The sequence below is a fragment of the Equus caballus genome, chromosome 16 (genome assembly GCF_041296265.1).
Source record: "Equus caballus isolate H_3958 breed thoroughbred chromosome 16, TB-T2T, whole genome shotgun sequence".
Lineage (NCBI taxonomy): Eukaryota > Metazoa > Chordata > Mammalia > Perissodactyla > Equidae > Equus > Equus caballus.
This window is the reverse complement of record NC_091699.1, coordinates 29857613-29879469: the sequence shown is the minus strand read 5'-3', so window position 1 is coordinate 29879469 and position 21857 is coordinate 29857613. Positions and strand designations below refer to the sequence as shown.

Sequence of the window (21857 nt, the reverse complement as noted above, 5' to 3'; positions counted from 1 at the left end):
TACAGCAGCCAGAACCAACCAAGGCACAGGGTGGCTGATAGATAGAAACAGTTATGTAAAAACAATAGAGTAACAGTAACAGCAATAATAGTAATAGTCCAGGCTTTGGTCTATGAACTTTTACATGTTTATGTAAAGTGTCCTAATGACAACCTCATTAGGAGGTTCAATTATTATCCTCGTTTTATAAATAAGGAAACTGAGGCACAGAGACTAACCTGTCCAAGCATGACTATTTGGTATCACCTTTAGCATAAGGATGAAGATGGAGTTTACAAAAAAGAAAACCCTTCCCCATTTGTTTGGAATGGGCCATGGAATTGCTACACTATAATCTATATGCATAGAATTACTGCACAAATGAGAAATATCATGCCATGCGTAAGGTGAGTAAAGGGGGATTGTCTGGGTCTCCCAGTGGATCTGGGGAGACAGCACAAGCAATAGAACAATGAGAAAAATGAATCTGAGGGCATCATGAATGGAGTAGCATTGGTGGAATGAAATTTTACCTATCTTGAGTGACGACCCTTATGGGATGTTCGAGCCTGTCTTGTGTAAAAATTAAAGCTGAAGTAATTGCAAGGGCAGCAACAATAAATGGTAAGATAACATTGAAAGCAAAAAACTACATGTCAGTTGATTTATTAACTAGAAATACCTTGGATCCCTTCTTCTAAAATGGTGCTAATGTAGGGAGTAGCTGAAAAGAGATTTGAAGTAACAGTAAGTCTTCAAATAGTATCTGTCCTTATGGAGGACCCTATAAATGGTTTGCTCTTGGGTGCTAAGAATAAGATTACACTAATATTTCATTTTGTTTGTGCACATGACTATGTGGAGCTGGAATCTGAAGCCAGGCAGCTTGATTCCAAAACCTGTGTCTTAACCACTAAGCTATTTCCTTTGAAGATGGTACAATGTCTTAGGCACATCTTTCTCCAGTCGTGGAAGCCATGGACCAGGTCATGGAGTCACAGAATGAGGGAATGTTTGAAGATCTTTTCCCACCAGAAGACGCTCTTAACCACATCCAGTATGGTAGCTTGCCTTAGCTCTAGCATGGGACTCTAGCTATGATGTGGTAATGACCTGTGAGGAATATATAAACAAGATTATGCTAAACTAAAAATCCCTACCTTAGGTAAAACCAAGAGGACTTTGGTGCTGACAAACTTCAAGTCTCCTAAAAGGCATCCCAAACCAGAGCACCTGCCCTCACACCCCTGCCAAAGATCTCAAATCCTGACTTTTTGCCTGGTGTTTGAAGCACCTTGAAAAAACAACAAAATGCTTCTCCTGTTCCAAAGGTAAGAACAACACTGCAAGGATCGTGCTAAGGTTTGTAGCTTTAGAAGCTTCTCTTAAAAACAAGAAGAGACAACTGATTTTGTTAGTCTTGGCAAATGTGACAGGAGGAGATTACAGCCCAAGAAGATACAGCGATAGACTTCACTCTGACAACGTCCTTACTGAAGCACCTATCTACCCATTTGTGCAAGAACACAAAGTGGGAACAAAACGTCTGGTGACACCATGGAAAAGAGTCCCATTAAAGAAGTAAGTGGCATTAAATCGGTCTGTTTCCTTCTTGCAAACCTCAACCAACATGTGGAATATTTGTTAGGTATGTATGACAGGGAAATATCTTAAGGAAGGAACCGAGCACTACACAGCTCCTTGGAACCCTGGACTTGGAAGTGAAAGGGCTGTTTCCCTGGAAGCCTGATAATTCTTGATCGTATTCTCTGTAACACATTTTAATTTTAGTTGAAACACCTAAATTTTACTATAGATAGAGCCTTGCAAGTAGATTTCAAAATCCATTAGATTTATAATTAATTGTATTTGGCCTGAGAACAGTAGATTGTAGTAAAAGCAAAACCAAGCACAATATTTATTAATAATGGTTCAGGGCTTTTTTCAAAAGCCTTAATGGTAACCCAAGGACAAGGAGAGGTGTAAGTGTTGGGCATCACTCATTCAGACAACATTTGTGGACAGCAATTAGGGGCAGAGCAATGTGACCAGTCCTCAGGGAACTGAGCGGAATGTATGAGGGGCACCCTTTGCCCATGGAGTCCTCTCCTTGTTGGGTAAGTTCTCGAGCATCATTCTGGCACCTCCCCTTGAAGAACTGAGGGAGGGCTGATGGTTGTCCAATGGAGTCTACCTGGATTTAAGACCAAGCTTCTCAGGATAACCTTCACAGGCCACATAGCCCTTGAAATGCAAGTTTCCTTCTCTGTAGAATGGGTCTGATACAGATATTTCATTGGATAATCTAATGATTAAAGGCTAAGGGAAAGTGCATGGTAGGCCTAATGTAAGGAAGCGAGGTGTGTAATGGTGACCACGTGATAAATCCCAAATCTACCAGTTCTGATTGGAGCAATTATGCCTCATCGGACAGTCTTCTGCCCAGTAGATAATCATTCATTACCAGGAAAACTGGCAAATTTCCTCAAATTTCCTCAATTTTCTATTGGAATTTTCTGAAGAAAATAAAAGAGAACATACTTGAGAAGAAAAAAATGCCATGTGGTGACAGACAACAAACAAAAACACCCAGCAAATACAACTCCAAAAACCCAGGATGTCCAGCATTTCTTCTGAGGGGCATAGCAGGTGAAGCAGGAGAGTACTTTTGAAATATTAAACAAATATTTTTGTTCATTATGTATTTCTAATTGTCTGGGGCTTGCTTCCCACCAACTGGATCAATGGTATTTAGGAGGAGGGCAGACAGAGCCTGGAACAAAGAAGGCAACTGAAGAGCTTAATGGATGTTTTTAACTCACAGAAGACACAACAGGCTGAAAGCAAACTGCTTCTGATTTGCAAGAGCTGGGTACTTGAGACAGAGATGAGTATTGCTTTGAATTCCAAAAAGGCTTGACGTAAAGTGAGACCAAAGTTTGGAGGACCTATCATAAGAGTACCTAAGATGAAGGACAGGATGTTAGGGCCGTTTCCACCACACAGGAAGTCGATGGATAACAAAGTCTGGGCTGAGGAGCTAAACGGGGTTCAAACTTTGAAAGAACAGGAGAGAGCCCTCCACAAAAGTTTGGGGAAACGGAGCAGAGCAGTGTTTACCCTGCTTTCTGGGTAAAGCCCCCAGGTATCTGTTTCTTTATGGATGTTACTATTTTTAAGGGCACATGTCTTCACAGAACTGAAGTGAAAACCCAAAGAAGTGGTTGGATCGGGAAGCTTCTATGCCACTGTAACAAAGGGTGACAAACTGTGGAGAAGTGACCAAAGTACAAGGGGGTTTGGGTCTCCAGAAGTGGTAAATTGTGGGAAGGAGACCAGGAAATATACGGTAGATAACCATTGTTTAGTTAGGTTTGTTATGCAGGCTCAAGTGATGAGACAGGGGGATACCTTTACAAACGGAAATTTATGCCCTGATTCTAGGCAACTAGGAGCAGGGCAGAGCGCTCCTCCTGTGTCTGCTGTTTCTCAGTTGCCTTCAGCTCAAGATAATCCTTATGCTAAAGTGGCATATTTGGGGATGGCATAACCTGATCTTCTCCAGAAGAGACCCAGTTTTACATTTGAAGTGACTAAATTACTTTTACTTTGCAAGATTTAATCTCCCCTCTCAACACTCACCCCACCCACATAAGGGCCTCCACTGCCAGCAGACACAGAGGACCACAGGTAATTTGACTTCAGTTCTATTTCTGCCTAACTGGGTTATGACTATACATGCTGATCCCATTATACATGTAATGAATAAATGAAATGATGGATAAAGAATCCTGTTATCCTAGGTATTGAGACTGCGCTAGACAGAACTATGAACCAGACCTTGTTTCAGGTCCTTCTCTGTCTTTTCAGTGTGGAGTCTCTCTCTCTCTCTTCCCTCAGACCCCTCCCTTCACCCAAGTGGTTCATTCTAGGTCATTCTATGGGTTGCCCATCTGTGTCCAGGGCAGTGAGTCCTCTGAATCAATCTTTCCATCATTCTCCATTATCAATACTGACCTAAAAAACCTCTCCTCCTGAAAAGGAGAGCCCCATTTCCCAAGGATTTGGAAAGCAATCTGTTGTCTAACTTAAGGACCTATGACAGCACCACGACTCCACAACCTCGTGATAAGGGATGATGTCTTGATATCATCGGCAGTACACAGGTACAGAAGGAACAGCCTCTTAATTTTAATAGACTGTATATATTTTTTATTAAGACCTTCTGTTTATGATAAACAATGCTGGATATCCATTTACAGAAGAAATATAAAGTTTCTGTTTTATGAAAATTTAAGTAAAAAGCCAATTTATGGGAAATACTGGGTATAGAACACAGTACAAGAGGAACACAGTATGGCAAAATCTTGATGATGATAACACAAATAATTGAGGGGGGATAGAATGCTGGACAGGAAGGAGTTTTCAGGGGGGGAATTTTTGGTCTTGCGGTAGCGAGGCTGAAAGACCCCGGGGACGAGGGAGCCCTCTCTTGCAAAAGATACGGAAAGTAGTTCTTCATTCTCCCACAGGTAAGATCAGGCTTGTTCAGAAGCTGTCTTCTATTCTCTCCTGCATCCATTTAGGACATGAAAACACAGGAGAAATGTGGAAAATTTGGAAATGTTTACAAAAGAGTAAAAGGAATCAATATGCGTCTGAAAAAAAATACACATCTAGACGAAAAATGGAATTTTCCAAGAAAGGCAGGGCAGGGAAGTAGGAAATAAATTTAACTCCAAGCAGAGAGAATTATTGTTGGCCTGAGGAGGGTGTCCTCAGCAGGGGTCACTGGGCCGTCTGGAGGCACGCACCTCCTCACTCTTCAGTCTGTCCTCATTCAGGGCAGAGTAAGAGAAAGAGAACTGAACTCGAAGTGGAGGGAGTTCTGGTCCCAGAGGCACGGATGACTGTTTGTTCTGGGCCACTAAGCTCTCAGCCTCAGTCTCTCCACCCAATAAATGGGGAAATAAGCCCTCCCCCATCCCCACCGACATCTCTGATTTCCTGAAGAGCCTCAAGTACAAAAAGACGTATTATGTCCTTATGCAAAGCAATCATTAATAACACGCCATTCCTACATTTCATCTGAACATATATGGGAGGAAAACACAGGCGTGGTTAGGGATGCGGTTTTCTAGTCCTGACAGAGTGAGAGTTCAAGAATCAACCTACAATCACAGAATAAAAAGACGGTGGGACAAAAGCATGTCCTCAGCTGCCTTTAAAATGGGCACCCAGGCTAGTTCTTAAATACTAAGGACTATTCACAGATATTAAGGACACTCACAGGCTCGAATCCCAAAAGTTATTGATAAGTTAAATATGTTTTCATCAGTAGAAGTGTTAGCAGTGGGATAATCTGGGGAATAACTGCTTGAAATACGCAATCCAGAAGTAGTGGGACACAGTTTTCTGATGTACAACGTGACTGAGGAAAGTAAAAAATCCTGTTCCATAGAAGTAGGCAAATGATGGCAGACGAGCTTATTATTAGTATTGGGCACTTACTATGTGCTTCTTACTTCCTTGTGCCATTTCATCCTCACAACCTCATGATACAATCGCTATCATGATTATTCTCATCTTAAAGATGAGTAAGCAGATACAGAGAAGTTAAGCGACTTGTCCCAGCTGGTAAGTACCAGATACAGCACAAACCCAGGAAGTGTAACCATCCTACACCCTCGCCCACAGCCTCGCCAGTCAACTGACGAAGCCGAGGGGTAGAATCCAACAACACTTTAGTAAAAGCTGGCAACATCTGAGGGCTCACTAGTGCCAAGCACTGCTAAGAGCTACTATATGCAATCTCATTTAACCCTCGCTCAACCTCGGGGAGTAGGCACTGTTATGATCTCAGTGTTACAGGTGAGGAAACTGAGGGGGACAGAGCATCAGAGATAGGACAGGGCTTCCTGACCACTTAAAGCAGTGTCTCATTATCACCCCCTACCCCAAGAAGCCCTTTTCCTAATTACTCCCTTGTGAAATTTTAATACCACAGAGAGACTATATATCTGTATATGTACTGCATATATATCTGTGCTTTGTACATAAAAAGAATAAGATTTTTTTCACCCCACCGAGAATCAATTTTTGCCCACATTGAGAATGTGTGGGCTACAGCTGAATGGATCCTTATGCAAGGAGCCTGTTGTGACTCAGGAAAGGGGTTCATTTATTTTTCTCATTCATTCATTTATTCAATGCTTCAGTATTCACCGAGTGAAAGGAACCAGACACAATACAGTATAATACTCTGTGATTCCATTTATATAAGGTTCAATAACAGACAAAATGAATGTATGGTATAGCAACGTGAACAGTGGCTGCTTCTGGAAGAGAAGGACCAACTAGAAAGGGCATGAAGGAATGTTCTGGAATAATGGAAATTTTTTTATCTTGATCTGGGTGGTTACATGTTTGCATGCCTTTGTCAAAATTTATCAAACCATACACTTAAGAAATCTGCATTTACTGAATATAAATTATAGCCCAATATAGTTTTTAAGGAAGTTTTAAAGAAAGTATTTCCTAGTATATGCCAGCCTGGGTCCTTTAAATCAGTCCCTTGTCTAACTTGATGCAGATGCCAAGGTGCAACCAAAAGCTCTGTTGTCATCATGCTGGGTCAGGGAAACAAACTGACCCCTTAATCTGACTTTACCAACGTGTGCCCTGCCATCCCAGGCAAAGCTCTGATGATCCAATATCATAATGGAGTAGAAAAAGGCTAATGAGTACCTCAAAAAATCAATGGGATCTAAGAACTTCCATATGAGGACAGGCTGTAAAGTCAAGTGCCCGGAGGTTTATACAATGGCTGCTGGGAAGAGGTGACAAAAATCTATAAAGTCCCACAGGCGAGAAGCAAGGGGAGGCCTTTCCTCGACTCTGAGAACATTTATCCCTCTGGACAGTGGCCCACGTGCTCCCTTGTGACACTGCTTGTTCTTGGCACCAAATGATTATTTACAGCAGCACTGTTATTTTGCTTTCCACATGCTTATGTCATTTTCCCAACTAGATCAGAAATGGCCCATGGTCAGGACTGTGTCCTCCACCCAGCTTACTGCCCTCAGTGGCTATGCATGGCACCTTACAATCAGATTCCTGGGGCCGCATAACTATGAATACCCAATTTTCTGAACCAGATCCTAGAAGCACTGTCTGAAAAAAGGATCTTTGTGCTACTTCTGCATGTGATAGGCTGCCTAAGAGACACAATCTAGATGCCAACCCACTGGAATTTCTAAGACATTAGAAGATTTAGGGGCACAACAGGAAAACTATTTAAATCTAAATCTGGCCCTTCTAGAAAATTCAGGACATATGGTCAGTGCAAGCATGAAGCAATCTTAAAAGGCTTATTCTGTCTATAACAGTGTATTAAACTAGAAAAGGGGGAGAATCTTGACAGAATTTGCTTTTGGAAAAAACAGAAATGTGATCAACTGAATACTGGGGTTTTTAGAACTGTTCATCCTAAGAGTTGGAGAGAGAGAAATAAGAGAACTAAGACCTCACATTTGGTGAGAAGCTACTCTGCATCAAGTATTCTGCTGGAGACAGTATAAACATTATCTTCTTCAATCCTCACAGTGACCCACGAGGTGCTATCATTATACCAATTTTACAGAATAAAGGGGATGATACTTGGCCCAATATAGGATGATGGAATCTGAATGTGAAGTAGGAAACTGGTCTGAGACCTTCCATTTTCAAGCTCAACACTATCCCGCACTTCCTTTGTGACCTGTAACCTTCAACAACCCCGCAGATAGGTGCCAGGGCCTCTCCCAGATGAGAACAGAGCTCAGGGAGGGAGCTGGTGTTTGAATGGGAACACAGACGGACATCTTCAAAACCACACCAGAGTCTGCTTCTCATGAGGGTCTGTGAAAGGTTTAGGGAGTAGATGGTTTTAGCAGGTCATCAAGAGAAGAGCACGCCACCTAGGCACATGGTCAGCCAGCCCATGGGGTAGTTCCCGTCAAGGGCAGCTGCAGCAAAGTGGATGTGAAAGCCGAGGCCAGGGCAGAACCCTGGACAGGGCTGTGGCGCAGAGGGAGCTTTCAGTTTGGGTGGTTAAGTGACTGACACACGTCCCACGTGACTCAGGTGCGTCCCTCTCTCGCTCTTACCTGTACTGTGTGCACTGTGTAGATTTTCTTCAGATTTGACGCGCACTCAGCTGCTGTGGCACCAGGGAGGGATCTGAGCAAACAAGCAAAAGGGCAAGAAACAACGAAACAGGCCGTCAGTGTTCATGAACCAGTTCACAGTGCAAGTCTGCAGGTCTACCACAGAACTGGGCATTTCTGGGATGCTATTTAGAGTTTAAAATGTGAAATTCCAACTTTGTGAAGTTACGTCTTTGCTTCACCTAAAAATAGGCATATTTATTCTGTGGAAAATTAATTTAAAAACACAAATGTAAGTGAAAAAAGTATTGGAAACCTTAAAATCACATTTTAAAAAACACTAAAATAACCTTGCAATAACCAAGCCTTTTGCCTAGGGCTTTGGATAAGAAACTGTGCCTATCGTACTGACGACAGTGAAAATGCAGAGTCCTGACCTGGCTATATGTTGGAAAAACTTGTTAATTTCCCCGTGGCAAATATTCATGAACTCCTGAGAAACAGTGACCTCTGCCAACTTTAAGAAAACATGATTACTAAAAGTCAATTTTAATTTCACCTGAATTTGCATGGGTTTCCAAAACACTTGCCTTTAGGGAATACTTTCAGTTATTTTTTCCGGCTGATTTAATTAGCTCTGCTGAACTTTGTGGTCAGAATACATTAATCTTTAGTTTGCCTATGTGCCACTAGATGGCAACACACTACAGGTTTGTTCCCCCAGAAAACCATGCGATACTGCGAGCTTCACACCATCTCCTGGGATTGGGGGTAACAGGACACGCTCTCCTCGATCCTGAGTTCAGACTCTCAATTGCTGCCACCTTTTCCTTTTCCCTATACTGAGTTAGCAGTTCTTGCTCAAGAATGTTGGGGTCCAGTTACATCAGGCCTAAGATGAAAATTCACCGCTCACATAGTGCTCGAAAGTCCTGTGTCTGGTTGCTGGGTGAGAAATGAGGCTTGCTGAGAGGAAAAAGTATCAGCTCCCAGGTGACCCACTAGGATCTGGAATCTATAAAAGGGATGCTCTTTAGCAGCCACTGACCCTCAGAGACACAGTCCCCAGGGAACCTCAAGGTGTTGAATTTTCTGGACAGTAATTAAACCATTACACACTAGAGATGTGCACAAAACTCACCTAGCTCAGAGGGAGGGAAGATGGCAAAGCAAAGGACCATGCCCAGATGTGGGGTGGGCGGGAGGCACAAGTGGCAGGGCTCTCAGACTCCATTCTTGGAACCCTGGACCAATGAATGCTCCCTGGTGTCTAATTGGAATATCAAAAATGCATTTCTGAATACAGTTCCCTTGCTTGGAGGTCACTAAGGAAGACAAGTATGGACTAGCATGGGCACAAACGGGGGACCCTTGTTGAGTAGGCGAAGTCCGATAAATAAATCTACCCGAAAGCACTGGGTTTACAACTCTTTTCTAGTTGTTTATAAATATGCCGGACATTGTTTTTTTAAAAAGTCAATCCACAAGAACCACCATGATTGCATTTTGTTGCCAGACATGAAGCCTAAAACAACAGATGAAGAGTGTGGTCAAGAGGGAGGTACTCGACATCTTGCTATGACAGTGCTGGGGCCCGCGACACATCCATCAGTCTGTCTGGACTGCCTGGGCTTGGGGATATGAAAGCATTGACTTAGATAAATATCAATTAGCTATTTAATGGAGGTTTTATGCTGTTTTTAGTTTGAATTATAAAAGGATTGGGGAAAAAAACTAAAAGGAAAAAACCTCGAACTTTTTCTGAATAGATTTTCACATGAACGATCTATTGCTTTTATAAGAAAATCTTCTGGCATTTATTCCAATCTGATTTTTCTTCCTTTGAAAAGTTTAGCTGAATTCTCCACCAAATATGCCCAGCAAATAATCCCTGGATCACCCAAAGCACACGGGAGGGTATACACAGGCCTCCTTCGATACGGGGTGGGGTGGGGGTTGTTAGGGTCCAAAGGGAGGCAATGTACTTGGCATTTTTTTCATTTTTAAAACTGTGTATTTCATATGTTTACTATGTTTTAAAGTTACACTTCAATTCGTGATTTAGAAGGAGTATAGAATGAGTTTAGAATGAGTATAATTTGAATGTTCACCTCATACAGCATTACATCAATTTAAGCAAATACGATGTCAGGATAATATCATTTAACCTAGAAAAAAAAAACCATTGATAAACATCTGCTTAATATGCCTCTTTTTTAAATGCCTCTGTCTCCATGTTCTGGTCTTTTACTCATATTCTAGTGCAGGAGACAATTATACAAAGTCATTTAGGGTCCGCTTGATCTCACTGTCCATGTGTTTTTGAAGAAATCTACTATCCAGAGTCCAAGAAAGGGATCTAGAACAAAATGACGACTAGGCAGTGCTTATCAGTGTAAGACAAGGATGGCAACAGCTAATCTGTGTAGACTGAAACCTTGCTAGTGTGATAAGCATTTTACTTTCATTACAGCATTGAATCCTTGCAAACCTTCTTCTGCAGCTGTCAATACTATTTGTCACCATTCTCCAGGTGAGCAAGCCAGGGCTTAGGAAGGCTTGTAACTTGCCCAAGGCCACAAAAATGTGATGTGAATACAGGTGACCTGTCTGAGATTTCCTGCTCTTTACCGCTGACTGAACTGTCCAGCCAAGCCATATACACACTTACATATTTTTTTTTGGTGAGGAAAATTGGCCCTGAGCTAACACTTGTTGCCAATCCTTCTCTTTTTTTGCTTGAGGAAGATTTTCATTGAGCTAACATCTGTGTCAGTCTTCCTCTATTTTGTATGTGGGATACTGCCACAGCATGGCTTGATGAGTGGTGTGTAGGTCCGCGCCCAGGATCTGAACCTGCAAACCCTGGGCCGCTGAAGCAGATTGTGCAAACCTAACCACTATGCCACTGGGCTGACCCCCACAGTGACATTCTTTAATGGAGTTTTTGCAATTAATCCTCTGTGTGTTCTCATCAAGGCTATCATTTTTGCTGAATTCCATTTTAAATACAAGATAGTAGTCCATATAACTTTCTTAGAATAGTCTTTCCAATGGACCAGGATAGAGAAGATCCTCACTAAAACCAACAGGACCACACTCAATGACAGCTCTATTCTGATTAACATCTGATGATATGTATTGGCGTTTGAAAGAAAACGTGTCAGGTTCCATGGAAACTCAGTTTCCTAATTTCTTTTCTTTTTTTTTTTTTAGGAAGATGAGCCCTGAGCTAACATCTGCTGCCAATCCTCCTCTTTTTGCTGAGGAAGACTGGCCCTGCGCTAACATCTGTGTCCATCTTCCTCTACTTTATATGTGGGACGCCTGCCACAGCAGGGCTTACCAAGCGGTGCCATGTCCGCACCTGGGATCCGAACCAACGAACCCTGGGCTGCCAAAGCGGAATGTGCGCACTTAATTGCTGCGCCACCGGGCCGGCTCCTAAGTTTCCTAATTTCTTAGAGGAGGCTGGATTCTGTGATCTTAAAGGTTCCTTCCAGCTGTTGAACAATTTTATGAATATCCAGGTTTCAAAGTAAAAAACAATGTTGTCAGAACTTCTGAGGGTAGTAAATGGTTGGCTCGGCCTGTGCAAGGAACAGCATTCTTCTGCAAGCCAAATCTGATTCCAACAGTCACCGAAAAACAGCAACGTGCTTCAACCTCGTGCCTGAACCTCAGACATCTTTAACAAGCAAAACTGGGCCGTATCCACAGAACCCATTTTAAAAGGGCAAAAAGCTGAGACTTTTAAATGACCTGCCTTGGAAACAGGTCAGTCTGTACTGGATTTGCTGATTCAAAGTTGAAGCCGAAGCTGTATCGTCTACTATTACTGTTTCTTAAAGTAGCAGTGCAGGCTGCTCGTGGCAAAGCTGCAGCCTTGGCAGCAGACAGTCGACAGCCCGTCTTCCCTGTCACTCTAAGAGACAGTTGTAGCGACTAGAAGGTAAATGTTTGTAGCGGGTTTCAAGGAAAGGAACATTTTTACTCCTATCATATATACAGTATATGCTCATATCTTTAAAAATCTTTTTAGTTCATTCATGTTACAAACCTAAACCTCCCAACTGAAGCTTAACCAAACCTTCTCTCTGCAGACAAGGGTGCTCACCTGGGGGTGCTGTTGCCCCCCAGGGGACAATTGGGAATATCTGGAGACATTTTTGCTTGTCACAACTGAGGGGGATGCTACTGGCATCTAGTAGCTAGAAGCTGGGCTGTTGTGGCACCTCCTACAGTGCCCAGGACAGTCCCTTAACAAAGGATTATCTAGTGCAAAATGTCAGTGGAGTCAACGCTGAGAAACCCTGCCACAGACAAGTAACAAATAGTCTCAGAGGATGTATAATTTATTTAATCAACAAAGATTCATTGGACACCTTTATTAGCTGATGGGGATACAGCGATGATCATTCTAGACAAAGCCCTGGTCCTCATGGAATTTATGTTCTAGAACTGGCACCCCTGCTCTCTGAATTCCCCAGAAGGCAAAGAAACAACACTTAGATCCTCTTTTATTTGCCTGGGAAGGAGGAAGTGGGAGAGAAAGCTGAGAGAGGAATACACACATTGATGATGACCATTCCTAGAAGGAGAGAGAATCAGAGCTGTGGAAAATCACAGAATCAGGGAATCAGGACCTATTTTCATTCTCTGAATTTGATGCCAGTCTCCCACAGTATGCAGCCGGAGCTGAGAACACAGCAATGGAACAATAAATGCCCCCTGGATGGATCAGATTGAGGGGTTTGAATTGTTCCACCAGGAGTTTCCCCTCTGATTTAAGGATATTAACGTAATGATGGCTTCTTTTTATCAAGCACGTATTATACGAGAAGGTTTTGCATGTATTATCTCTAATCCTTAGAGCAATCCTGTCAAATTGGTATCATTATCCCCACTTTACAAATTAGGAAACTGAGGCTTAGTGAGCCTGTTTTGAAGTAACAGATCTGGGTTCTTTTCTGGGTCTGTCTGGCTGTGATGCCCATGGTCTTCCTCTTGGACGAGGACGCCTCTCAGTGAGAACCAGGCAGTCACTGTCAGCATGGCATACAGCACATCCTAGGATGATTCCTCTCTCACTCCTTCTGAGGCCATCTACTCCCTCTTTGGCCCACCCACTGCTCCTGCCTGCCATCCTCTCCTCCATCACCATCCATGTAGCCACTGTTGGGAGGGGGCAGAAGCAGAGATGCTGGACAGAGTTGGTTGCCACCAGAGTCCCTGGCAATAATGAGACCCCAAAATGTGAGACAAGGAACCCAATTCAGGAAGAACATATCTACAGGTCATTTTCTGGGGCTGGACATGGGAAAAAGATATTTACCAAACAAAAACCACAGATGAGCTGAAGCAGGAAAGCAGAAGGATTAAGAGAATAGTCTTTGGAACGAACAGATCTGAATTCAAATTCCAGCTCTGCCACCTACCAGCTGTGTGACAAGCCTGACCGTTTCTGACCCTCACGTCCCCTCTCTGAGAACACGGGTTCTACCCCCATTGCTCTGCTACTTTGACTACATGAGCTACTGCTATAAAAAGCATTTCCACAGTGCCTGGCATTTAATAAGCAATCGTTGCTGATGTCATCATCGTCGTCATCATCATCATCATGGGCAGAAGAACAGGAACAGAAGAGAAAGCAATTCAAACTAAGAGACATCAAGCACATTTTCTAATCTGTGGGGCAGAGAGTAAGAATGCTAAGAAGTCTGTGAGAGTTACACGCAGAGCTGAGAAACCCCTACATCCAGCCTCTGAAAGAAAGCCCATCAGGTGCCGGCCTCTCTGGGCCTAAGGCCACAGCTACAGTGAGGGTTGCTTCCACTCGGACCCGGCGAATCCAGAAGCTGCTATGGATAAGGCAGAAGTGGGAAGGGATCTTCCGAGGTCAAGTAGATGATTAGTGCAAAGATGCCAGGGGAGTTCTTAATGCTACTTAAGACCCAAACTCCCAAGTCCAGTTTTATATTGCTCCCGTATGTCTTCAATTTAACACAGTGACAGGAAATGCATCTTAAGATTCTCTATCTAGAACTGGTTAAAATTCCTTTTAATCTGGAGAGTCAGGAGAAGGCAGGAACTCCAATAAGGTTGAACCAACTGTTCTACTTCAATGGTTTCCAGGCACCTAAGCACCATTTACGTGCAAAAAGTTAATGTGCTATTTACAAATCATCTTTACCCATTAAAGCAGGTCTCTGAGAATCCCCATAAGACAGAACTATTTCAGCCCAGTTTAAGTCTGAAATGATTCAAGGCATTTTAACTGCTCTCTTATTCAAGACATACTTACTGAGCCCCCAATAATTGGAAAGACTCATATCATGTGCTACATGCATGCATTATCTCAGTTCATCCTCATTAAAACACCACGAGGTAAACAACAGTTGCACCCCCACTCTGCAAACTAAGATAGCACACTAAGTCTGAGGGCTGTAAGGAGACTTGCCCAAAGATACGCAGTTGGTTAGTGGCAGAGCTGGGACCTGAACCAAGGTTTGCCTGGCAACCTTGCTCTTAGTCACCAGCCTAAACTGAGCACTGCATGACCCACGCTCTGGTGCCACGAACACAACTCTGCACCAAACATAGTCCCAACCCTCCTTCAGCTTGCAATCCTCAATTCAGACTTCCCAGTAGTCCAAATGTGTCTTCTCCATTAAACTCCACCCTTAAAGACAGGCTGCAGGCTATGCTCATGAATAGAGTTTATAGGGACAGTGGCCTTTGTAAACACCTAAGGAAATTATCCTACTGCCTAGCTAGCTCTCAGTGGGCCACAGCACCACTTACCAGCCACCTGGACACCTGGAGATGCTTCTCACAAAGAGAAGCTGAAAGTTTCCTCAAACCCTGCCGCATCCTTGCCACTCAAAGTGTGGTCCATCAACTGGCAGCCTCTCCTGGGAGCTAGTTAGAGAAGCAGAGTCTCCAGGCCCTCTGAATCCCAAGTGATTCATATCTGTATTGAAGTTTGAGACATGCTGGCCAACGTCATCTAAATCAAGTCACCAGAGAAATGCTAACCACTTGGGAAGTAAAAGCTAACGAATGATAGCATCAAAAGAAAAATGTAAAAATGACCATTCTCACAGATTTTTTTTGTTCATCACCTAAAGAGATGATCAAGATGAGATTATTATTAAATGTGAAGGACAAGCCTACAAAGGCACATAAACACGGGTTTTTAGGCAGGGCTCTCTTCTTTTCTCTGCAAATTTCGAAGCAGGGAATCGTTGGTTTAATTATCTCCCATGAAACGGGCCCTTGGTTTCCTTATTTGTGAAATTAAATCACGGGGCCAGCTTACCTCTCAAGTCCTGTGCAGCTCCCGTATTTTAGGATAAGGAATATGGGAGAACTGCATCCCAATGACAGGGAAGCAGCGTTCAGTGGGGTTAGGGATGCCAGTGCTTGGGGTCACACAGTCCTTAATTCAAATCCTGTTTCTGTTCTCTATTAGCTGTGTGATGTCAGATAATTTACGTCTCTGGGCCTCAATTTTCTCATCTGTAAAATGTTGCTGATACATCCTATCTCATTGTGAGGATTCTGTGGATAACTGTGAACAGTACCCAGTCCAGTGCCTAGCGCACTGAAGCAAATGGTAGTTAATATTAAAAGGTTAAAGTGGAAAAGACATTTGAAATTTAATGGCACAATATGCGAAACACGGTACAATATATCCAAGTCATGGATACACATGTCCATTGCACAGGCACACAATAAATGGCTGGTGACAAAATGAACGATAATATTCTACCTTCTATGAGAGATCATCTCATTTCAACCCAGAGAACAACCTTAAGGGGGAAAACTTTAAAGCCAGGGATCTATCTCCTAAAAGCCAGTCTTCCTGTTGAACTTACTAACCTCAAGCTCAGCCACCGCAGGGAAAATCTGCACTGACCCAGTAAGATGGCAACCGACACCCCCTGTACATCCTCCACTCCATTAATGATGATTTCACTGTAATCAGTTTTAGATACATCTGTAATCATTTTTAGATACATCTGTGGCTTGTGGCTACACTAGCTTCCTGTTTGAGAGTCACATACAAAAATGGTCCAAGGCCTATTATTAACAGTTAATGACGAAACTAGTGAAACTATTTACACAATCTAAACATTTTATGTTTACATGTTTGTTTATTTGATTTTGATTTCTCCCTGTTTTCATCTATTGTCACTCCTAGCCTATAAGCTCCTTGAAAATAGCAACTGGGGTTCTTTTCACCTTGATATATAACTAATCCTTCAGAACATGGGGGCTGGGTGTAAGAGAAGTACAGCCATGCGAGGCATGACGATGTTTCGGTCAATGATGGACTGCATATACAAGGGTGGTCCCATAAGATTAGTACCGTGTAGCCTAGGTGTGTAGTGGGCTATGCCATCTAGGTTTGTGTGAGTGCACTGTATGATGATCACACAATGATGAAATCACCTAACAACACATTTCTCAGAATGTCTCCCTAGCGTTAAGCAATGCATGACTATAACGGCATTAAGAGTTACAAGAGAACTAAGTAAGGCCACATTTTGAACTGTCATCATGCCAGATAACTAAAGTCTTGCCAGCTGCCTCACGTTTGGAAATAAGTAAATGGCATCTGTAATATGAAAAGCAGGAAAATATATATTTTGAGCAGCTAGTACGGGTAAGGACTAGTACTTTTCTGAGTTAAGATGTTTAAGGACCTCAGGCCTGTCTGCAGGAAACCACCACTGACCCACAGTTAGAAAGGCTGTGAGCCCCTTGTTCAGGTCCTTTCCCTGTCAGATCTACCCAGAGACCCTTTGCCTTGTATAGAAAATAAAATCCTGGGCCATTAAGAGTGCCTGTGGGTTCAGAAGGGCAACAAGGTGGGAAAAAATAGGAAAAGTCGAGATGCCAGCCACTCTCTCCCTATCAACTATAGCCTTCCACGCAACCTTCTCCTCTCACCCAGTCCCACGAGGCCACTCTATGAACAAGGATGACTGTGGGATCCTCTTTGTCAAGCCTGGCCCCACCTTCCCATATGAGATTTGTTATCATGGAGCACACCATTGGAATGCATTTGAAAGCACCACACCCTGAGAGGTGGGTCCCTCTAGAACTCGGCATATGCGGAACTCTTCACTGATGCTACTGAAGCATATGGCACGTGAGACACCCCTCCTGGGAAGCCCAGGCCCATGTTGTCATCATCTTTGCATTCCCAGCACCTAGAACAGTGACTGGCAAGTAACATGCTCAATTAACCTGATCAGCAATAGAGCAGTAAATCTCAACTTTTGATGCCTAAGGCATTTATTACAAATGCACATTCCACCTCGGAGGTCTGACTGAGTAGCTCTGGGGCAGGGTCCAGCGCCTGCTTTTAAGGAGCACAGTCAGGTGATGTACGTGGTGAGGGGCTGCACTTTGAGAAACACTGGCTGAGCGGAGCTAAACTCTGATAGGGTGGGGTTGGTGAGAGACATATGTGATGGGCCACCTTTGTGACTAAAAACACAGAACACAAATACTCACTAAGCACCTACTATGTGCACTGTAATGTACACTCTTGGGAGTCAGACAGGAGGCAGTGAGAGTCTCCCAGTCAAGAGGGAGGGACAGAGGAAGCATCAATGATCCATAATACAAATACTGGCCTATAAAAATATGCTGTGGGAACACAAAGGTGGTGGGCTTCATCCTGCCGGGACCAGGGACTATTCAAGGACAATTACAGAGTTGGCATCTCAGTAGGCCCTTGAAGTATGCATCACAGCTTTTCAGGTAGACTAAAGGAAGAAGAGCATCCCAAGCAGAAAGAACGTCATGAGACAAATCTCAGAGGCTGGCAAGTCCATGGTTTATCCAGGAAAAGGGCCAGTAGTTTGCTGTTACTGAACAGACTGAGTGGTATTTTGGAGTTGGAAAGAGGTAGGTGATGAGGCTAAAAAGGAGGTGGGTGTCATATTAAAAACAGGAATGTAGAAATTTGTACCACAATCTGTAAGTCTATGGTTTTTTATTTCTTTCTTTTCTTTTCTTTTTAAGCTGGAGAAAAGTGGTCCATTTCTAAAAACAAAGAAACAATAACAAAACCATCAGAGCTGCTCTGGTAAAAGTAGGGGTCGAGATGCAGAATCCCACCTGTCTGGAGCACACAATTCCACAACAGAGGCACCCTTAGGTGGTGAGAGACAGAGGTAAAACCCAATACCATGGCAGAGAAAAGGGGCAGGGGAGTGTCAGAATGACAAGATCAGTGGGGGCGTGCGGGGTGGAAGACTAATCCTGCTAGCCCAGGTGGGGGATGCCTGGAGGAGGGAAGAGCTTGGGAGCAGGTAGGCCAGTGTGTAACAGGGGCTAGGGGGGACCAGGGCCTGCAGAGGGAAGGACATAGAGAGGAGGGGATGGCTTAGGCTTGAAGGAAGTTTTCCAATGTGAACCAATAATCTGAAGGACAGAACTGGGTGGAGTAGGGTACTTGAGAGAGAAGAGGAGTCAGGGACCAAATGAAAATTCCAACTTTGAGAGACTTGTAGGATGCTGGTATAGTCAACCAGCACGTGGTAGGCAGTGTGTGTCCAGAACTCAGGAGAGAGGTTAGAGTTAGAGATGCAGCTTTGGAAATAGTAATCAGAGTAGTATGAACCACCACAGGAGACAGGAAAGGCACTATGGGTAGAATTCAACCACCACCTACATATATGTAGTGCAGGCTGACGGGCTTGCTCTGATCTAGGAGCTGAGGACAGAGCACTGGGGAAAAGAACTCTGTGAAGCTTGCATTCTAGTGAGAGAAGGCAGGCAAATAGTACTAATCCACTGGAGAAAAGAAAGCAGGGTCATGAGCATGGGGAGTGTGTCAGGCTGTGCATGCCATTTTCTATCAGTGGTCACGGACAGCCTTGCTGAGAAGACGACATCTGAGCAGAGATCAGGAGAAGAAAGCGCAGGCCTAGCAGATGACTGAGGGAAGAGCATTCCAGGCAAGAGGCACCATTGGCGGTAAAGGCCCACACTTGGGATGACAGAGAAAGAGCAAGGGTCAAGTGAGCTAGAAGGGCAAGGGCAGGAGGGAGAGTGACAGGGAGACGGGGGAGTTGTACTGCGGAAGGTGTACTGGGCAGGCAGGAAATGCTGCAGAGTCTCATGGGCTATTATAAGCACTTTGGCTTTTGCTCTGAGTGAAATGGGGAGCAGAGAAATGACATTCTTTAACTCACATATTAAAGGGGCCACTTTCACTACTGTGATGGGAATGGACTGTAGGGGGCAAGGGTAGAAGCAGGAAGAGCAGTTGGGATGCTCGTGTCCTGATCCAGGTGAGAGAGATGGTGTGGTCCAGCGTCTAGGATGCAGGTGGTGAGAATGAATTGGACGCTGGATACATTTTGATGGTAGAATCAATAGCATTTGTTGATAATGGACATAGCAGAGAGGGAGAAGGATGGAGAAGAGGAGAGAGAAAGGGAGGGAGATGAGGAGGAGAGTCACAGATGACTCCAAGATTTTTGGGCTGAGCAACTAGAAGGATGGAGTTGCTGTTAACTGCTGTTAACTGAGATGGGACAGACAGAAGAAGGCAAGTTTGGGCGAGAAGTTGAAGAGGTGGTTTGGCACATGTTGAGTTTGGATGTGTATCAGACACCCACATGGAGACAGAGAGGAGGAGCTGGATGCACGAGTGTAAAGTTTTAGGAATCACTGGCATATAGATGGAACTGAAAGCTTTGTGACTGGATATCACTGGTGTTGATGGGGACAAGAGGCGGCCTGACGACTGAGTCCTGTGGATAAAACTCAGAGGAAAGGGGGTCACCACGAGATGAAAACAAAGCACTCGGAGATACACAACCAAGAGTGGCCCCCAAGAATCAAGACAGGACAGGATTTTAAATATCCAGAAAAGGCAAGGAAAACTCTTCTTCCTATACCCTCAACCAGAAGTACCCACCAAGTACTTAAATCCTCAGCCATACAGTATAATTTTTTAAAAACCAAATAAGCACTTATTGGAGTTTACTATTGAAAATGCAATAACTCTACGGAAGGGCTCTCCGCTTCATGCATGGGAGGAATGAATTTAGGTTGCTGGCTTCCTAACACTGAATTCAGACAAGCCGCTCCAGGGACTGCTGGGGAGGAGGGGTTGGTCATTTGCGGCATCGAATAACAACGTTAGTAGTTAACATTTATTAAGCACTTATTCTATACCAGACACCTGTGTGGATCTTTTACATTCACTGCTCTTCTTTAATCCTCAGAAGAGCCCTATGAAGTATATCCTATGATTATCCCCATTTTACAAACATGAAAGGGACGTTTAGAGAGGCCAGATTGCTTGTCCTTCATCACACAGTAGTCTGGAAGGTAGGACAGGCCAGGAGGTAGGTGGCAAAGGAAGGTTTTAAGTAGCGGGAGGCCTTTGGATGCCAGGGAACTCAAAAGTGATGCCATGGGTGGCAGACATCAGCCATGCTGGGGTGAAGGCTGCCCTGGAGGGCTCTCCTGAGAACCTTACCACGCTCCCTAGAATCCTGTTTCTCCAGGAGAAAAGTTACAAACGAACCTCTAGAACACCTGTTCACAACTCCCAGGGGATGGGGGGCAGACTACCTAAGTGTAATGGACTCCCAGAGAAGTGGAGAAAGTTCAACAAAAGCCATGGGATGAGTGATCAAGCGAAATGAATTCCTATGTGCAACGTTGGAACTAATTATAATTTTTAAGTTAATATAGCCATTTCTATTAAAGATTTGGACACTGTGGCAATAACATATTTCATTTGATTAATGGCTTTCAGAGAACAAAAATGTGCAAATAGATAGTAGGAAAGCTATAGTTTGTGACTTCATTGAAGTTACTGAGTTCTTATTTTAAAAGCTCCCAGACATTCTTAAAAAGTTGTTTGTTGTTATGTAGTATTAATATCTTAGACCATTCTTAAAATGTTGCTCCTGTAAGTAGACTAATTTTTGACCTATTTAAAAGGAAACTCTCTTGATACTGTTTCCACCAGTCAACAGTCCCACAATTGAGACCAGAGGTCCAGGTTTAATACCTTGAAACCAGACACCAGGTAACAACAGCAGTTACAGCACACCTTTGAAAGCAAAGACACATAATTTCATTCTGCTAAAGTTTGCCAAAACCACTCTTGTTATGACAGTAAAATGCTCTCTTAGCATCTCATAATGAAAGTGAAAATGTTTTGAAAAATGAGACTCACATATCTCCCCTACCCCCAACTTCTCTGGGTCCCCAGAAACGACAATGGTTCCAAGTGTCAATTTTTATAAATGAGCACTAATTCCAACAGGAAGAAAGGAATGAGCTTATCTTTCTAAAAAAGATGAATATCAGTTTTAAAAGTCTTCCAGGCACTTTATGCAAGGCCTTTTAAGACCAGATTTGTGTCTATTAAGTAAATTTCACAGAAACTGTCACATACATTTCCTCCTAAGACTTAACCATAGTAGAAACAGTGTCATCAAAATTTCTGTAAGTTGTTGGGACAAGCCTGAGGTGTTATCATTGGGCACCCACTGCGTGACAGCTACTAAGAAGGGGCTTTGCATTCATCCATTTACTCATTTGTCAAAAATTTCTTGTGCTCCTACTACGGAGCAAGCACAGTTTTAGATACCGGGACAGCAAGTGTCAAAACAGTCCCTGCTCTTTGACCTTTAACAGAGGGGAAGTGTTGAGGGGTTGACAGATTGAAAATAAACAGATGCA

At 43.4% G+C, this 21857-nt stretch overlaps 1 protein-coding gene across 7 annotated transcripts in view; it reads right to left on the bottom strand.

Annotated features, from left to right (window-relative positions):
- Positions 1–21857, bottom strand: part of EIF4E3 (eukaryotic translation initiation factor 4E family member 3) — a 63151-nt gene that overhangs the window by 15643 nt on the left and 25651 nt on the right. For all 7 annotated transcript variants that reach the window (XM_070238631.1, XM_070238633.1, XM_070238632.1 and 4 more), the window contains one exon: positions 8127–8199. Coding sequence is in view for 1 of the 7 variants with exons in the window: in XM_023621183.2 (XP_023476951.1) it covers positions 8127–8199 (73 nt within the window). In the remaining 6 variants the exon portion in view is untranslated. The remainder of the gene's footprint in view (positions 1–8126; positions 8200–21857) is intronic.